The sequence below is a fragment of the Glossina fuscipes genome, unplaced genomic scaffold (assembly GCF_014805625.2).
Source record: "Glossina fuscipes isolate IAEA_lab_2018 unplaced genomic scaffold, Yale_Gfus_2 28, whole genome shotgun sequence".
Taxonomy (NCBI): domain Eukaryota; kingdom Metazoa; phylum Arthropoda; class Insecta; order Diptera; family Glossinidae; genus Glossina; species Glossina fuscipes.
The window spans coordinates 15563278-15583558 of record NW_023998423.1 but is presented as its reverse complement, the minus strand read 5'-3'; the positions used below and the strand labels follow the sequence as shown (position 1 = coordinate 15583558).

General features: G+C 32.5%; 2 protein-coding genes across 2 annotated transcripts in view; both read left to right on the top strand.

The window, feature by feature from the left end:
• Positions 1-2064, top strand: part of LOC119636464 (succinate dehydrogenase [ubiquinone] iron-sulfur subunit, mitochondrial) — a 2746-nt gene extending 682 nt beyond the window's left edge. Inside the window, exons 3-5 of the mRNA XM_038031810.1 lie at positions 1-73; positions 1246-1380; positions 1446-2064. The exon at positions 1-73 is cut by the window's left edge and continues 43 nt beyond it. Coding sequence (XP_037887738.1) covers positions 1-73; positions 1246-1380; positions 1446-1839 — 602 coding nt within the window. The 3' untranslated portion in view covers positions 1840-2064. The remainder of the gene's footprint in view (positions 74-1245; positions 1381-1445) is intronic.
• Positions 2065-4974: 2910 nt separating this feature from the next.
• Positions 4975-19269, top strand: LOC119636402. Its single transcript, XM_038031719.1, has 8 exons — positions 4975-5221; positions 7030-7274; positions 9506-10093; positions 10155-10630; positions 10693-10869; positions 16011-17483; positions 17554-17666; positions 18754-19269. The coding sequence occupies exons 2-8, from the start codon at positions 7090-7092 to the stop codon at positions 18976-18978; spliced, it is 3237 nt and encodes a 1078-aa protein (XP_037887647.1). The 5' UTR covers positions 4975-5221; positions 7030-7089; the 3' UTR covers positions 18979-19269.
• The last annotated feature ends 1012 nt before the right edge of the window (positions 19270-20281 follow it).

Genomic DNA, 20281 nt, shown 5'->3' with positions numbered 1-20281 from the left:
GTTCTTGCCGCGAGGGTATTTGCGGTTCATGTGCTATGAACATCGGTGGTACCAATACTTTAGCCTGTATTAGGTAAGCAAAATCCTGAAAGTCCATAATCTTTATACATTGATTTTCAACAATAGTCATTGAAGATCCAAGCTTGGTTGAGAAAAAAAAGCCCTAACTCTCATGCAGTGAACTTATAAAAAATGTCTGTAGCATATATTTTTGCATGTCCTTATTCAAGAGATTCAAACTATGGAAGTAAATTCGTGACTTGTATCTAAATGAATTATGCTGCGATATAAAAGAAAATAGAACAGCGTTATTTAATGATTTCTTTGAAAAAAAAAGGCAGCAACTTTGGTATACAATCTGCCAACGAAATACCCGGAAACTGCTATTAGGGAATTCTATTTATTGGTAAAGCAATTACTTCTTAGGTAGGTGCCGTCGGTAAATTAATTTATTTGTCATAACAAATAGTATTAGGATAGTGCATGAGTTCCATTTTGCTTTGAATGATTAAATGTTTTTTTTTGTGGGAAAACTTATATGAGGGCACGTTCAAAAAATTTATTAATCACATTCCAATTTTCCACATTTATTAAGCATTACGGCGTATTATTAGTCACAGATTGTAGTAGCAATCTTTTAAATAATAAATTCTCTAAAATATGACTGAATATAAGAAGTAGTAGTAAAAATCCAATCCAAATTTCAATAGACTTGAACGTGGAACCAAAACAACCACAGACACTGATAGACATTGGCATTGGCTTGGCGAATAAAAAAGATCTCAACTTCAAACTATTTACATCTGTACATGCTTAATGTAGCTTCAAAACATATGATATAGAATACAATAATTCCCCCGTGTAATGTTCGCCCTTGAGCTGAAACGTGTCAATATACCACATTTCATCAAAATATCTCGAAAATTGTTGTATGTAGGTTGAATGCAAGAAAAGTAGACGAACGGACGAGCGCTCTCTTTAGAAAATGATTTTGGGTCGATCGGTATAATAATAGGTGGGCCTAACTCAAGTCTTTTTGAGTCCCGTGTACCACAAGCGGCGTACAGTATTAAAAAAGCATAACTTTCCAATTTATGCGTAAAAAAACTTTTTTTACAATCATTTTCGAAAACCTAAAATCTGCATATTTAAAACCTTTAGACGATTATGGATCGAATATAGGATTAAAAATTGTTTACGTGTCTTTTTGCGTTTAATAAGCAAAACGTTTTGAAACTTTTCTAGCAAAATCGATACCAATCTTTCTAAACCTTTGAAAATTTATCCTTTGCCTCATATGTATGTGGTACGCGATTTGGTACCCGATATGAATAACTTCTATGAACAATACAGATCCATACAACCCTGGTTGCAACGCAAGTAAGTTAATTTTGAATTAAATAATTTTTTCTTCCAAAACATTTACTATTTAATAAATTCTTTAGAAATGAAGCCACCGAGAAGAAGGGTAAAGCTCAATATTTGCAATCCGTAGAAGATCGTTCTAAACTGGATGGTTTATATGAGTGCATATTATGCGCTTGCTGTTCTACCTCTTGTCCGTCATACTGGTGGAATGCTGAAAAATATTTAGGTCCAGCTGTACTGATGCAAGCTTATCGTTGGATCATTGATTCACGTGATGAAAGTACCGAAGAACGTTTAAATAAACTCAAAGATCCATTCAGCGTATATAGATGTCATACGATCATGAATTGCACACGCACTTGCCCGAAAGGCTTGAATCCTGGGCGCGCAATTGCCGAAATCAAGAAACTTTTGTCTGGCTTAGCCAAGAAACCGGAACCTAAACTCGATACGGCCGCTTTACACAAGTGAACAGATCGCTTGTAACAAACTGAATTTATTTTCTGTAGCTTCATTGTACTTACACCGTTCGATTTTTTGTTTAACATTTCCAGTGTTTTAAATTTTTTCACAGTGATTGATATATTCTTATTGCTTTTCACGTTAGAAAGTTCTACGTTTTGTTTTCGAATTAAGTTAAAAAGTCTTTTATTTTTGTAATATTTAAATTTGTTTTTGTTCCCTTTTATTTATTACAATATTTTCAGCAAAGTAATCCTATTATTAACTTTAAAAGTACGTTTAAAAAGTAACCTGAAAATATAAAAAAGCAAGCTAAAGTGTTTAAATAAAATAAAAGACTACGTATGGTACGAAACAAAAATGAATGATTTTCTAAATTCTTGTAATCTTCCTTTTCGTTGTGATGTTAAAGTATCACGATATTATGTTGTTGTAAAAAAAGAAGAAAGCCTACTGGGATATTCAATCGCTGAAATGGGTTCATTTTTATTTCGGGAAGTACGCTAAAATTTGTTTTATAACGCGGTACCCCTTATGTGACAGTCATTTCATCTCCTCGTCGCCGTACTTATTATTATATTATCATAGAAATCTTTTGTAATATTCTAACACTGAAGTCTTAAAGCATTTTAAGGGTACTGACTTCATTGAAAACTTCACTGCATTTGAGATTTGAACTTACGATCATTGAGTAGTTAGTGGATACACTTTGCCGACTCGACCGCTCTTTTGCAATATATTTTAATTCTTATGAATAAAATCTTAAAGTGTTTTTAACTTGGCTCATCATTTTCGCATATTGGATTCTGGAGACACATTAAATAAATTCAAACATATTGCAGTTTATGATAACGTTAGCAACATTAAGATTAATTAAGTCTGCTGAGTAATACAATAACAGGATCGTCTTTATGATTGATTTTTCATGGGGGTAAGCACGTATCTGAAAGTCAGCGTATGTTTCGTGTATGTGACAGTTAGCATTGGTTGACGACTATCGGTTTTTTTGCGATCATGTAGGCACAACAGCTGTTAAAACACTCTCCCATACTTCTCAAATTACACGTAAGTAAAAGAGTTTACGTTTGGCATTAGTATTGGTAGTTCTGAACTAGTGTTTATTGTTTAGAGTTGCATTTATAAGGTAAACAGCTGTAAATCGACTACAAGATAAATTCCAAGCAAAATTGTTTATTTATTGAGTCTAAATGAAGTAATTAACAAAGGAAAACAAATTTCTCAAAGCAACTCTGCTTTGAATTACCTCATCTTTCTTTCTAGCTCAATACAAATTTTTTCTTAATCAAAAAACAAATTTTTGCGGTGCAAAAAAGGACTAACCGGGTCGCCACCGTTCTTCAATAATTTTAGAGATAGAGATTTCTTTTTCCCAGTCTAGATTGTGGATGAAAACAATCTTTATAGTCCTGTGCGAAACATAACGTCTATCTCGATTGCGCCTAATGAAGCATATGTCAAACTTGTTAATTTGATTTTTTCCTATATATCTAATCATCTGTTACAGATACTGAATACGAGACTAATGACCTTCAAAATTCAGGAGGAATGGGAAATAGGTCGAATAAGACTCATTCCTAAATAGACTTCCTCTTTTGCATTTAATAATCTTCGACCGATTAGAAGCTTGCCCTACCTCTTCAAAGTGACGAAGTGTACCTTTGAACTTTTAATTTCCGTCACGGTGTCCATTAGGGATACCATTAATGTTAGTATGAGTTGTGTTCTCGTCGCCCTCGGTCTAACAAGAGCATTTGACAGAGTCTCTTGCGTTAAGTTTATTAATAAATTTTATGGCAAATTTAACTTTACCAAAATGCTTGTAAGCTTAAGTGGTCGCGTATTTCAGAATGTAAATGGATTATTTCAGTGAACGGCTCTAACTCTTCTATTGAGACTATGCCTGGCGCAAAGTTCTATTTTAGACCTCCTATCGTTTAATCTGTTCGTAAACGATCTGGAGAAGTTTGTTGATAACAATCTTTCTACTTTATAGAGATAACGCAAATAATTTGAATTCGTTCGAGTCGTTACCAATTGTAAATTCCTAGGTGATTCATAACTGTGCTGCGTCATTCAACTTCAATATAAAAATACTTCGATATTTAACTGATCTTGTAGTTCCATCAAACATTTTAGGATAACCTTTGATTGCAAATCCAACTTTGACCATGCACTGACAATGTCTCTGCTAAAGTTTGTCTTACGCTCTGAAAATTGTACAACCTGAACCTATATTCACCTCTACAGGTTAAAAATACCATTGCGCTTTCACGCCTTATGACACATGTTAGCTATTGTGTTGTTGTTTCCGGGTACCCAAAAAATAACATAGACAAGCCTCAAAGGTTTTGTAACCGTATTACAAGCTTTGTTTGTAACGTCAAAGCTAAATGAAATCAAATTAAAATAAATGCAACTCTACAACTGAAACATTAAGCGCAATATACAAGCTTGCGTTACGCACGGTTCACGAACTGTCAAAATAAAATTCATTGTATGTAGAAATATAGCTTACGTCGCCTTGTCCATGAATACAAAATTTTGGCGTTTTTCAAGCACATCGTTTATATTTTTATTAAAAAAACAAGAACAGAAAAAATTAAACTAAAGTGTAATGCTATCTACTTCTGTAAGGAAAAAAATTGTTCGCTTTACTAGTTGTATTTTGATCCAAAAATGTCATTTACTAAAGAAGTTTTTCGCTATATTAATTCTGCACGATTATGTTAGAAAATGTTAGCCATATGATTTTGCTTTACCAATGCATGTAAACTATGTGTTAATTGTTTTGCGAAAGCGCTTTAGGGTATGACTGGCATTGTTATAAAATTTTGTTTTACGCTGAGAAGAATTTGAAAAAAAGAGAGGGCTTCTCTCTTTTTGCAAATACTTATACATTAATATAGCTCTCAAACATTTCCTAGGTTTTTCTCAATCAATTTTACTCTCAAAAATTGAATTTTATTCCCAGTCAAAGATAAAAAAAATTTCGCTCTGAGAGGAGATTTTTCCGATTGTTATATTGTGACTGAAAGAGAGCGAAAAAAATAAAGCTACCAATTTTACAATATAAATTCAACATTTTCTATTTTTTTTCTAGTATGTGTGTGAATTTCAAGAAATTAAGATAAGCGGAGGTATCGTTTTTTTTAATTTTAAATTCAAGTGTAATAATATAGTATAAAAAAAGAAAAGTCAGAAATTTGTTTAGCTTCTAAGCACAAAAAACTATATGAAGCAGCTAAAGTGCTGATTGTGTGTGTATAAATTGAAAAGAAATATAGTAAGGAATATTGCGACGGACTTATGTGAAAGTGAAAAAATATTCTCCTAAGAATTTTATAAGCAAGTGGGCTATAAATTCTATGTGGTATGTGTCACAATAAATTTTCATTTCCAAAAATATGCGATCATCGGATTTTTAATGTTTGATTTGTATGTGTTGGAGTTTTTTTTTTTCTTCCCATTACCCACCCGTGCACCGTTAATATTATAGAAGAAGTTTGCGGCATTTTCTGAATATGTAATCGTGAGGCTCACACGTTGTTATTGTAATAGGCAAATGCAAAACGGGTTTTAATTGCAAAAAATGCGGTTTATATGTTTAGTTTCAAACAAGTTATAACATGTTTATTTGCGCCGATATTCGGCTGCATGTGCTTGATTCCTACTTATTTTTTTTTTATTTTTCTTCTGATTAGTCTTCCAATAATTTCCTACATGTGCAAAATTTTGGAATGTTCGAACTTGTATTGTACGAAAAACAAGGGGTAGTAGGATATTTTTTCTCCAATCGGATTGCCCCAACTTGCGAGAGTTGCCATTTAGTACCTCTGTGACGAGGATACTTATTCAGAGTAGTGCGTGAAACTTTTGACCTTTATTTTGGAATTATTTTAATGCTATTTTTACAGAAATATTAAGTCATGCATTAGTACAGTTGCGTTAATGATAAATATATACTGGTATCCATAGGCGTGAGAGATGCATTTTATACGATGACTAATATAATTGATTCCTGATCTATTTCTCGTATGTAAACATGCGTGCACAGAATTATCGACCTCCTCTTTGGATTTTTTTCATTTGCATTCTATTTACAATGAAACGGTGTTTTGTTTAAGTGTTTGTCGCTTTTTCACTATTTTTATTATACACTTGATGATGGCCCCAGTTTGCTCTCAATTCCCGTGCTCCCATTTTAATGGCTTTATGTTAGAAATATTTTTTCTAGTTAATTTTAGATTTTATTTTGTTGTGAATTACGGTGTGCTGTGAGGTAATTCACATTTTACAGTCAACGACAGTAGAAATAGTACCCGTTGCAAATATTTATTGGCATTTCTTTCAAAATACCGGTTTAAAATTTTCAAATATATCTTTGCAATTCAAATTGTTTGGTTATCAGGAATTGCTATAGTAATTGAAAGATAATAAATAAATAACATATTTGTAAAATATTTCATAGACTCTAATTATAAAATTTGACTTTATTACATAAAACCAAATTGGGCGATAAATTTTCTTAGTTATCAATTATCAGTTATCAATTTAAGTGCAAATTATCAGATAATTTTCGTTTGTTTTTAACATGATTTCTATACTCATTACTGATAAACCTAAACTCCACTGCTCGTTTCTCTGTTAAATTATATTCCATTTTACATATCTCCACTACGAGTATAAAATGATGTTTAAATGGAAACAAGTAAAAAAAATTGAAAGTAGATAATCAATTGAAGGATTTGAGTGAGTGACCATGTCATTATATAAATCTTAACGTGTTATGTAGATTTTTTTTTGTGTTTGCAATATTTCAGGGAACTTCACGTATTTGTGTTTTTCTTACTTCTTCAACGTGTTTTTTCATCCCCTGAATGTATCAAATTTTAAATAACATTTTATTTGGACCTCTTTTTACCTTATGCTATCGAGCTCATAAACACCCTTCCAAACCATACCCTCTATGCGAACAGTAAAAGTTCTATACATAGACTCTATTTAACATTTATATACTGTTGCATAGTTGTTGTTTTCTTGTAATTTGTTTTATGATAGTTCTTCATGAATGAACTTCGCTATTTCGAGCGTGGCGTGTGTGTCTGTTCTTTGCCTTTGTACCCGTATATGCGTAAGCTTTCTTATGCTTCTTTTTTTTATTTTTTGTTTGTATTTCAGACACTTGAAGGGATAGAGATAATCATTGAAAGAGTGTGTGCGTGTGCCAGTTAATACAAAATGAGTGGCGGCGGTGAATTAGGTCCGGATGAGAGGCGTCGTTCTCGTTCAAAAACACCATTCTTACGTTCCGCTTGCGATCATGAGAATTGTGAACACATTTTAGACGAGGCCGGCCATGTTACACATCGTAAGAAAAAAACAACATCAACATCTACATCGTCAACACCAACGCCAAATATACAGTAAGTAGATTTAATCTCTCTTCCTTACATTTACTTAAATGCATAAATATGTAAATAAAATGAGATAACAGCCCGCTTAATTGAGGTGACACAAACGTAAAACGTAAAAGTTCATTTTCATGAGCGAAGGGATAACGTCATTAGCGAACCCAAGCTATTTTTATTTGAAACATTCTAAAGTAACGGAAATTTATTTGTTTTGTGTGCGTGCGTATCTTGAAACATAAATTTTCTTATACGGCAACACATTGAGTATATATATATATATATATATATATATATATGAATATATGCATGTATGTATTTATGTGATGTATATATATATTTTATATGTTTGGCGCGCAACGTTTTATTTTTACTTACACATTTTCGTTGTTATACAACTTCCAGACTGCGCCTTATTTGAGCAATGATTCATACTCATAAGTAATTCTCATTTATTTTGCTTTGTTTTGTTTTCTCTTTCCAAGGAGATTATTCTTGTTGACCCTCAAAATTTGAATTTCTTTTAAATGTCAGTAAATATTTAGATTAACACAAAAACAAAACAATAATTCAAAGCAAAAGAGAGAGCAAGAGAGAGAAAATGTATTCTAGTTACGCTGAGTATCCGTTACTTATTTGTATGAAAATGACGAAATTTGCAGCAAATTCTTATAATCACTTTGTATATTTTATCATTAATAATATATATAAGCAGATTTCCTTCTTTTTTTTTTTTTTTAAATACTATACGATATATGGTATCGAAGATCATATTTTTAATAAATTAGCAGCACCTGGCGTTTAACTACAAACATATCCGAAACATATCTGCCAGCTGCGTGTTACTAATGCATATTTCTTGATTATTCGATGCTAGAACCCATGCGGAAATACATAATAAAACAATTGTTAAAAAAGCAGGAATAGATGATTTGGCTTTTGAGCCTTAACTTACAAGAGTGAAAAGACAGTTTTTCAGTTTTAAAAAAACGAACGTTTAGCTATTATTTTGATTTCGATCACTGTTTGTGTTGATGTCCGGAAGCACCGAAAACTGAATTGATTTCCGGACTACGATTGATGATGAGGTAGTCTTTCCCGTGTTGAGGAATAAACATATAAGAAAGTTACTTTCAGCTGGGGCCGAATCTCGCATGCCCGACACCATTCAAATTTTTGGCGCCCCATTCGCCACTCTTATAACTTCGCGTTCTTTAAAGTAAATGCGGCAAATATCAAATCCACAAATTTCTGTTTAAAAGAACAGAGTTGCGTTCAGTTTGCGCATCACTGCGGTCTTGTGCTCTGTCCATTTGCTCTGCAAAAGTTTCTACCACATTTGAAGTCGATATATTAATTTTTGCGATCAGGAGAGCACACACCACATAGACGGGCAGGCATGGCTTCAAGCAAGAATTTCGCGCTGATCAAGAATATATTTACTTTACAGGGTCTCTGAAGCTTACTTTTGAGTGTTGCAAATATCATGACAAACCCCTGTCTTTCAGCGGTGGGTATAAAAATACCAGTAGCAAATTTTTTGCTTTTTTATTGTTAGGGAATGTCCTTATAGGTGCAAGCACGTTGCTGGTCAGGAAGGATTATATTTAGAGAAAAATGAAAAAAGATAATGGTCTTTGCGTATATTTGATTTTAAATTGGGCAAGTGAGGAGCAATGGGAAGAAGCACCGCCGATAGATCATTCCAAGGGCGCGCAATGTGATAGAAGAATGGAAAGTCACGGCTGCGTGTCCAATGATATACAGGCGCTTCCAGGACGGGCGGGTAGAAAATGACAAAGCCTATATTGCGCCGATGCCGAAGAGTATCGAAAGTTTTGAACACGTCGCCCATGACTACTCGATCCTTTCGCTGCTTGCGGTCGAACGTTTCCAAGTTGAAGTTAGGGACTTTTATCCCTCACCTGCGTCTTATACTCTAAGCAAATGATAGATAATAATTGGATACCTTTTAATCGAGAGATTTTTGAAATTTCTTTACAAATTCAACTTTAACCTTGAGCTTCAGAAATGTTTTTAGAATTTCTCTCAAGGTATGCATAAAAAGCTTTCTCGTTTACATACTTTTTTTCTACGTCATTTTTCATTGATTGGGAAGGTGCCAATAATACTAGGACCGTTATATATACATAGCATGCACTATTCTCTTTTCTCAAATTTTTTCATTTTATACGCGTGTTGAAATAAACGTGCATTCGTTTATAAAATTATTTTTGTATTTTTAGGATCATTGTTGAAGAAGCGGTTGAAGTCACTTCATCATCATCACCCACCTCATCATCATCACCCACCAAAATGACACAAACCAAAACTAAAACATCTGATTATTCGAGTGACGATAGTCCGGAAAATAGAATGAAACAATCTACAAAATCCATGATAATGGAAACGCGGGAACAACAAATCAAATTGAATAAAAGCGATTTGAAAACATCTCCACTAGTAAATGCAAGCAACATTGTCGTTAATAATACAAGTAGTAACACTGTAACTACTACGTTATTAACAAAAACTAGAAGAGACGCACGGGGTGGTAGTGTAGCTACCTCAACACCTATAGCTACGGGTTACCTGCAAGATAGCTTTGCTGCCCAGTTTGCTGGATCCGATAGAACGCGGTCGTCTGAAACGCAACGTTTAAAAGAAAGAACACAAAATGCCTTAAATGCAGAAAGAGAGTTAAATGCGAACCGTAGTAAAAGTAAATCCTTGAGTGGTTGGTTGAGCTCCTCATACACTGATAGAAGTTCGAGTCTTAATTCTGGTGAACATTTAGCCTATTGGGAGTATAAAAAATCGGGAGAATATTGGAAGTACGTACATAATATAACAATTATGTTATTTGTAATCTTTATAAACTGTTTGTTTTTGTAGAAATACTCCAAAGACAGATTATACCTATTCAAAATTATCGCCACATCGTCGCATTTTGGCGCCAGGAATAGTGGCTATGCCAAATATGTCACGCTATAGTTTGGAGAGCCATCATGATCGTGTTGGCCATATGATTGAACGTGATCCCGCACAAGAAGACTACATACGTAAACGTTATGTAAACTCCAACTATACCGAACAACGAAAACGTGTCGTCGATAGGCTAACTTATGATTCTGGCGATGAAGTTGATTACAGGCAACAGCAAACATATCATATTCCTTATTCCAACAATAGTGGCAGTTTTAACAAGTATCAAGAAGAGAGAGAATCTTGGTTCGTACATCTCATAACGAGTATCGTAACCATATTTACGAATAGTTGGAAGTCTTTAACTGGTTCTCTGGGTGCTGATCATGGAGTAGGGATATACGCGCACAGTACACCTGCTGCATATTCTACAACTGCACAGAAAGGTTTAAATTTCTTTTCACATAATTTGCTTTTGATTTGCTTATCTTATCGACTTTGCTTATAGGTTTCTTTGGAGTCATTTCGTCTATTATATACAACGTTTTTCGTTACGTTTATTTGTTTATTTCGTCCGTTTTGTGTTTGGATACCTGGTTACTGCAGTCGTCAAATGCTGATAACAGAAATAAGAAACGGTTCCTGCTTTTCCTTCTAATACTATTACCTTTGCTATTGTTAACTGGTAAGTGTTCAAAAAAGTTTATACTATCCCGGCACCTGCATTTCAATGGATTTAAAAAAGAGCAATAGACCTTAAAAATGATACGACAAAAAGCAGATTCGATCAGGGAGACCGCGATTTCTACGAAAATCCAAATGCGCAATATTGCGATCTTAACGCACAGTTATAATGTTCTGTGTTCCATAAGTTATTTTCGATTCCGTTGCGTACGCATATCCAAGTTTCTTTTCACAAGTAACAAAGTGCGCATGATCACAAGCATATAAATCAGACGGTAATAAATGTCGCTCTTCTCTCGTTCTAATGCGATACCGAAAGCATTTTCAATTTAATATTTGTCGTGTTAATATTTTTTGTCAATGGTGCTTTGTGTTACGCTGCCCTCAAGAAACTAGCCAGATATATGGTATATTCGTAAATATCCTCTATCATGAAAAATACCTCCGACGACAAACATTTCGTAGATGTTTATATACATAAATAATAAAAATGTCCCAACTAAAGAAAAACACAAGAAATTTGCGAGTTGTGTGGGTGTTTATTCTCAAAAGTTTTGTATGATAGTTTTGTCTCTGTATTCTGTATGCAAGTCTATTATGGCGCGTCGAGAAAATTTTTTTTTACACATATCTTGTTCTCCTATTTACAACGGGTCAGTATTTAATTTACATACACAAAAGATTTTTGTGCTCATTACCGCACGGGTGAATCCTATTGAAACTGCATTGGATCGGGCTACTCTTCCACTAATCACAAATCGCATTTTCCGAAACTCGTCCGCAATTGCCATTTGAAAAATAGTGCCAAACGATGTATCATTTGATAGACATTCCCGACACAATCGTTTTGTGATCTTATAGAGTTCGATTCCTGTCGAATCAAGAGATATGTTGAGGAACATTTATTATAATTTTATGTGTGCGAACAGCAACACGAATGCGAATAGATGCAAAGAAGAAGAAGAAAATTAATAAATAAGTAAAACAATAATCCAAATAAATTATGTTCAGTATATATATATATATATATATATATATATATTTCCTGAAAATTTTTTGCTTATTTTTGTTTTCATAATAGACTTTTATTTTATTACACCTATAAAGGAAAGCTTTAAAAATAATTATTTATTTTTGCCAACATTTTGAAATTTCCCTCATTAATGAGATTAGGTGGTCTTTATATCTCCGCGCATTTTACTTCCATCAAAAATGTGTATTTTCTAACAATACCTTACGATCGAGAAATTTTTTACTCAATAGTAAAAAAAAAATGCAAAGTCTATGGATTCTCTCAAACTAAGCATTCAATCTCGAGAACTATAAATACAAATGCAAAAATCCCAATCGCGCTTACTCTCGACATCGAGTACCGTAAATTGACCTCCGCGTGCGTGCCCTGATTTATGCAACTTATATCGAACCGTGGTTTATGTATAAAACATAAAATTTCATCTCAATGATGGACGATATAAACAGGGACGACAACACACTATCCAAACACTAATAGCGCTACGTTGTAAGAAATACATTTAAAGAGAAGATAAAATTTTTAAATCCATTGAATCCATTGTTCTGGTCATGGTTTATATGTTGTTTCATAACCGTTACTCTACGGTTTACCTATAATAAAACTAATACGTTATATATATATTTTTTATTTCTTGTTTTTTAAACAGGTCTTTATTATTATCTGCATCCCACTGAACCCTTTCCGCCTAAATCATTTACCGAATATACCTTTAGATTACCCGAATTATCCCAAATCGATTTGTCCGAATACTTGAATCACGAACAGCTTGATAAGTTGAAGTCTCAAACGTTTAATCATTACGAAGACCTCCGCGATTGGTCGAATGATTATTTTCTATATTTAAAAACATTAACACAAAATCTATACGATGAAGGTCGAAAATTAGTACGCCGCGATGAGTACTATGAAAGAGTTTAGAAGCCTATAGAGAGCAAGCTATTAACATATCATCGCGATTTATGGTTTAACTTTAAAGTGATCGTACAGAGGAAGAACAAAATTTTTCAATATTTATTTAATTTTCGTTTATTTATTTCAATTTAATTTCTGTTTTAAATCAATCAAAACGTTTTTTGTGAATATTTTATTCTTGATTTAGTTAAATTAAAAAATTTTTTTTTTTTTTAATTTTTCATATGTCATTTTTTTGTTTTTCTTTTTTTAAGTTTTTTATGTACATACGTTTACATATATATATCCTTAAAATTATTTCTTCATAGTTTTCGAATATTTTGTCAACTTAGATATCTCATAGATACGTACAAATTCAAGCGTTTGGATATATTTTCGATTTATTTTGTCCCATACTAAATGTCCATGTTGGAATCTTTTTTTCCTTTAATAATCATAATACAATTCAAAGTAATCCTTAAACTCTCGACGTTAATTAATACGATGATATGACGGAATAATTATAAACATATATATAAAAACAAATTGGAGAAGGATAGAGAATGTGTTTAAATTTAAAAATTTAAGTACTATGTTACAAATATATTTACAAATTAATTTTATATCTGTTATAATACAACAACAATTCTCTGAATTTTATGTCAAGAACACACGGTTATCGTTGTCTAACAACTACTTTCGTGAATAAAAGTTATGTTAGCATTTATTATTAAATTGTAATATCATTTTTTTTCTCGTAGAAATGTTAAATGTTTTTTTTTTATTTTTCAATTTTGTTCTCTCAGCTATTGTTCACATTATTAATGATCACAAAAAAAAAAAAAAAAAAAAGAAATATAAAAAAAAAAAAAAACAATTTTTAAATATTTTTATATGAAATTTTTAATGAGTTTCATTAGTAACTTATTTGTAAAGAATTACTTTTATTTGCAGGTAAGTAATTCGTTACAATTATAGAAAAAAAAAAAAAAATAAAACTAAACTACTCTATCCTTCTTCATTTGTATTCTCAAAAATTATTTTTTATTTTTTATATTAGCTCATTAACAGCACAAAAAAAATTTGTTGGTCAAAAAAAGCCCTCTATGTACGCTTCATCAATACACTTTTCTTTTTTTTTTTTTTTATTTAATATACAACAAATGAAGAAGGATTTTGTACGGTTCCCAAAATTTAATGAAAGCCTATAAATTACATGCTTTGACATTTATATATCCATCCTTTGAGAAAGCTCTTAAAGTAAACAGTATTTTTACTTTTCAGGGTCTCTGACACATTTCATTTCACTTGCTTCTTCAGGATAGGGTTCATATAATACTGCTCCCAAAAAATAAGACTAATATTCACGGATATATTAAATATTAGAAATATTTTTTTAACAGTTTTCTTCGATAATCGTGGTGTTGTGCACTATGAATTCCTTCCGTCCGGCGGACAAAACTCTTTCGGTTGCAAGAAGCTATTCGCAAAAAGATTCCGGAACAGATTCAAAACAACACAAATTTAAATTGGCTTTAATTTTTGGACACGACAGTACTGCCTTTCGCAAATCGCGGATATGTTCAAGTGTGGTCTCTTTAGGTAGATATAAAAAGTTTTCTAAAAATCGGCATAAACCAACTAGTGCGAACCTGTAGATCTTGACAGGTAAAGAATCGAGCAAGAGGAAGAAACCAACTAAAAAAATCTTTCGTATACTAATGATAAGAGTTGATAGAAGTTAGTGAATTTTCCCATAAGATCTTCCTTCTTCCTCTGCGATTCAGCAAATCAACAGCAGATAATTTATTTTGTTGAGCGAAAAAGCTGCAATGTGAACACGAATGTAAGACCTTTATATTTCCCACGAAGGTGAACAGCTGCACATTAATTGACTCAGATCTTAGATATCCAAAATATGCGGGAGAATCTAAACTTTTTTGTGTACGCTGGTTACTGGAATTCCAAAAGTCGCAAAAATGGACAATTTGTGTTAAATTTTAACATCTTGCGGTAAATTCGTCACATATCGCCTTTTTCCAATAATCCCTGTACAGATCCAGAAGGTGAAAAGGATTATAATCGATCAGCTGATAGGCTCATAATTAATACAAAAACTTTAGCTCAGTTTAAATCTCTTAGCCTTGTTAAGGCAATATGCATATAGTGTCCCACATTTCGGTACTAGTAGTTCTAATAAACGGCCATTTCCATTCTATAATTCCAAGATAGAATAAATGATATCAATGAATCAAAGTATTGGGTTCTTTTCGTGAGCACCATTAGCAAAGGCGCTGCACACAGATGCGCAGAAAAGCAAGTAGAAGGTGTATTTTTCAGTTCTTTACCACGAAAATAGTAAAAGATAGCGTCAAATAGTCCTAGAAGTCCTAGAAGTTGACGTCTTTTATGTTCATTTAGTAGCTTTTCATGAGGAGAGTGAAGTAGTTGCGTCCTCGTTAAGGTTGTGAAAACCAAACGGGTCTGTAATATTTTACTGTTAAAGTCCATTGTAAAGGTAAATCGTACGTCTTGAATAGGAAATACAAATATAATATTAATTTTTATAATAATGTCAGATGCATAACGCACCCCTAAAAAGATTTTTATACCCATCACCGAAGGATGAGAGGTAAAATCATTCTGTCAAAAGCTTCGGTAGTATATATATATTCTTGATCAGCATCAAATTCCGAATCGATTTATGTATGTCTGTCTGTCCTTATATATAAATATCTCTTCTGGTCGCAAAAATGAAGTTTGGCAGAAAAATCGCAAAAGGGCCAAAATTGTCGAAGTTCACGATCACAGTACCACGTGAACTAAGAACGCCCATTTTTTGCTTGTTACCCAAAAAGTACAACACATACACTATATAAATGTTCACTTTTTCTCAGCTGCGTCCAATCAGTATAATTGAATACGAAAATTTACTACTCCTGCCTATTTTTAGTCCTTTTAGCATAACGGTGATGGGTATAAAAAATTCGTTCCTGTCCAAATATAATTTCTTGTCAAATACGGAAATGCTCTTACTTATACATATATATATAAATATTAAGACAGGAAAATTGAAAAAGGAATACCCTCCACCAACATAGAATAACATATCTATCTAATTTCTATCCGCCAGTGCGTGTACACTGGGACATGGGATTGCAATATTTTCTCAAACATCGATAATTTAATTAATAATTAGCTATAATTTCTATCTGCAGCCTGGTATTCATTGGATGCTTCTGAGAAGCTTATTGAACAGCACTTACAAACCTGGTTGCCATTGACTGTCATGACAGGTTTAACGAGTATTTTATCTAGCGGTGTCGATACTTTAAAAGGTTTTCTAACCTCGCCTTCTAGTCATACATTAGATGATCTTCAGTATGCAATGCAGAAATCTCTTAGTAAGGAAGAGTATGATAACCTAATAAATCATGTTAATAATTATGTGCAAAAGCTAATGGATATAAAGATGAAAGATGAGGAAATGAAACGAAAGGAGCTGGCTTCCGTTTTAAGTGCAAAACAAATACAATTAATAGTACAAATAATTAAAGAAAACTTTGATGCGTTAATTGAAAGACAAAAAGATGCCGCAAATATTAAATTATCCTCCCAAGAAATGGATGAATTAGTGGCAACAGTTACGTCGAAATTAAAGGCATCCTTTGGACATCCTGTCCGACTGTCCAACGAACAAATGTTACAAGTTAAAACACTTATTGCGCAAAGTATGACCAACATTAACGATCAAAATTCTCGCTTAATAACGGAAAACTTGAATATGGAGGAATTTATTGATAAAATTGTGAAATCTTCGTTATTTCAGGGTTACTTTCAAGAAAAATTCTCCGAAAATCTTAAGAAAAATAATTTAGATTTCGAAGATCTCACTAAAGATTTAGATTTTATTAAAAAAATTATTGCCAGTAAACTGTCAGCGAGTGAACAGATGCAACAATCGCTGAATATGTTACAACAGAGCCAAAATGATTTATTAAAACGTTTCGAAGATCATCAGCTGGATGTCGATCAACGTTTAAAGGCATTATTTCAAGACATTTCCGAACAATTGAGTGCATTAAAAGATGAACATTTCTCACAACTTAATCAGCAAGTTAAAGCGATTCTAATAGAAATTCTAGGCTTTAAATCGACATCTTCAACTTTAAACGGATCTCAGTTGAAAGATATCGATCTACGCGAATGGATTCATCAAGTTTTTGTAGCCAAAAGCTATTTAGAGCAACGTTTACTAGAAATGAGTAACGCGACTGGCAGTAGAATACATGAAGAAATGAATCGTTCAAGTGCTTTGCTAATGCATGCCATAAGTGAAAAGTTAAAGAGTGAAATACTTCTGGCCGTTGAACGAAAACAAAGTGAAAACAATGCATTAATCGACGGTCAAATCAAGAATGCTCTCTCTGATGAAGAAATAAAAAATGTAGTGAAATCAGTTCTAGCTGTTTATGATGCCGATAAGACGGGTTTAGTCGATTTTGCTTTGGAATCAGCTGGCGGCCAAATACTTTCTACACGTTGCACAGAAAGCTATCAAACGAAATCGGCGCAAATATCAATATTTGGTATTCCACTATGGTATCCCACGAATACGCCCAGAATAGCCATTTCCCCCAATGTTCAACCAGGTGAATGTTGGGCATTTCAGGGATTTCCTGGTTTCCTAGGTAAGTTGAAAACGAAATATTACAACGCAACTTGATCGCTACAAGTCTTGTTTTTTTTTTTCGTTTTTAGTTTTAAAATTGAATTCTATGGTTTACGTGACCGGGTTCACTTTAGAGCACATACCAAAGAGTTTGTCTCCCAGTGGTCGTATTGAGTCGGCTCCCAGAAATTTCACAGTTTGGGTAAGTTAAGTTGTTAAAAATCCAGACATCATTATGTATTTATTGCGGCAAGGATGACAAACGTGATCCTATTTGTTATAGTTTTCACCATCAAGTGAGTGAGTGTTAAGTAAAGTCTTATGTTATGAATTGCTCAGAATGTAAATCTATCCATATCATATTGAAAGTGTCAAAGTGTGACTTCTATTAGTTTCATTTTTATAAGTTGTACAGGGATAGAATACTCTTTTCCATTGCGCGATAGAACCAGGTTGTCTGTCCTAAATATATATTTGATATTAATTAGGAGATATGATCTTGCGCTATGTGTGCACAAAACCCCTATTATCGTATGGGTATTAACTGTTTTAGTATCATTGAGATGAAAATTTAGTTTCACACAAGATCTGAATTAACCCGCGAATGCTTTTTCCCTTTGCTTTTTACTTAGACTTTTGATTATCGTGTTGTATCCTCTAGGTCCTGGATTTCATATATTTAAAAGTGCCTATTGTGCGTAAAGATTAACAAATTTTTTGTCAACTTATAGTAGATAACAGTCTACTGTAGCAAATGAAGGTCTGAAATTTATGCGAATAGGTGGAGGTATGTAAAACTGACTTTCTTCCTGTGTCATATATGACTTGTGCGCAACTGCATATAATGTTGGAGTGATCTTTGCTGGATATACTTGCTAGAGATTATTCACCTTCATTGCGATGTTTTAAGTTTTGATGACTTTTTCTTTATGATGTTTTTCAATTGTTGCCATACCGAAGTATTAATGCATTAGCTTAATTAGTTCATTTCATTTTATGGTTTATGGAGCCAGCTTAGAAAGCGTATATTGACAAATGTACATTTTTTTTTTTTTTTTTTTTTTTTGAGCCCAAAACTGTTGATCAGGGATATTTCTTTTCGGAAGTCAGTGCCGATCATCTTCTTGCTATTGTTGAGTGCTTTATTGCTAATTCAATGTAACTATATATTGCTGAGAAACACATCTCGGGTACTAATTACATAATCGGTTATTTGCCATGATTCGGCATTTTTTTGTTTTTTTTTGTTTTTATGTCTACTGCTGATAAATAATGTTTGCTTCTTGTAGGGTCTAAAAGATGAAAAAGATCAAGATCCGGTATTATTTGGAGAGTATGAATACATTGATAATAATGCTTCCTTGCAATACTTTCCCGTGTTAAATAAAGGCATTCGTCAGCCGTACGAAATTGTCGAGTTACGCATTGAATCCAATCACGGACAACCTCTCTACACTTGTCTGTATCGATTTCGTGTGCATGGTAAGTCGACGATAGCAGAAGATGGCATCTAATAAATAGAGGTAAACCAAACTTAAACTTTTCTACATATGTCGTAAAGTTGCAGCCATATTTCTTCTTTTAGATTTAAGCCTAATTTTACATATTACATTTTTGTGAATACAATGAAAACACACAATGAAAATATTTTCAATTGTGAACGTCAAGTAAACTAAATGTAAATAATGTGCCTTGTAAGGGCGCGTGAGTAGAAATTTAAGTTAACAACGTAGGTGGAATAATTTTTTCTTAAATTTTTAAAACTCACTTGCGCTCTTTCATAAAAAATATTTCATCATTTCAATTACATTTTTTTTTTTTTTAAATTATTTTGTGTTTCTTAAACACTCTGATCAATTATATTATATTTAGATATTTGATTTTGATTAAGTGAAAATATTGTACATATTAGTAAAAGTCTTAGGAGTTTTAATTAAAAAAATCATTTTTATAAAGTTTTCAAAAAAAAGAAAAGGAAAACAATGAAGAGGATTTTCCTTTTTCTCCTCTCAATCCTTAACATAATAATGAACTTACTTTGGGCTTGATAAAATTTTTTTATGTCATTTGCATCTTATATTTAAACTTTTTTTTTTTTCTTTGTTTCTATAAATTTATATATATTATATGTTTTCATTACAATTTCTTTAGATTTTTAAGAATTTATGGCTTTACTTATACTTTATATTCGTCGTAATGAGTAATGAAAAAAATTTCAATTTGGAGAAACATAATAAAGAGAACATCTTGCAAACTAATAATAATAATAATTGTTACGTCACTTTACGCATATACACATATATTTTAATAAACGTTTCGCTGTCCCCTCTCTCGGCTTTTAATTTATTCAAAAGAAGTGAACACAATTTTGATTTATTACTAAATTTTTCTCGGTTTCTGTTCTTGATTAAAATAAATCTAAACTTTCTTTCGTAAGTTCTGTTAAAGTGTTAATAAATTTTAAAAAGAGATATTTTATGTGAAAAGTGTTTATGTATGTAATTATTTTCTTAAATATATGTACATGCACATATATATTATATTTAATAAATGTTTTTGTGTTTATTTAAAAAAAAAAAAAAAATCAAGTTATTAGTTTTATGTTATGCAACAAAGAAATTTCACAAGACGCTACAAGGTATATACATACTTGATCAATACGTTAAATCCTGAATAAATTTGGACAAGTTCGCCCGTCCAACTGGTCATTTCTCTTGATTTGTGCGGCAAACATTTCTCTGGAAGTTATCAGCTTTAACATAGATAGAAACGTTGGAAGTACTTGCACGCTCCAAATCGGTTGAACGGCACGCCCAT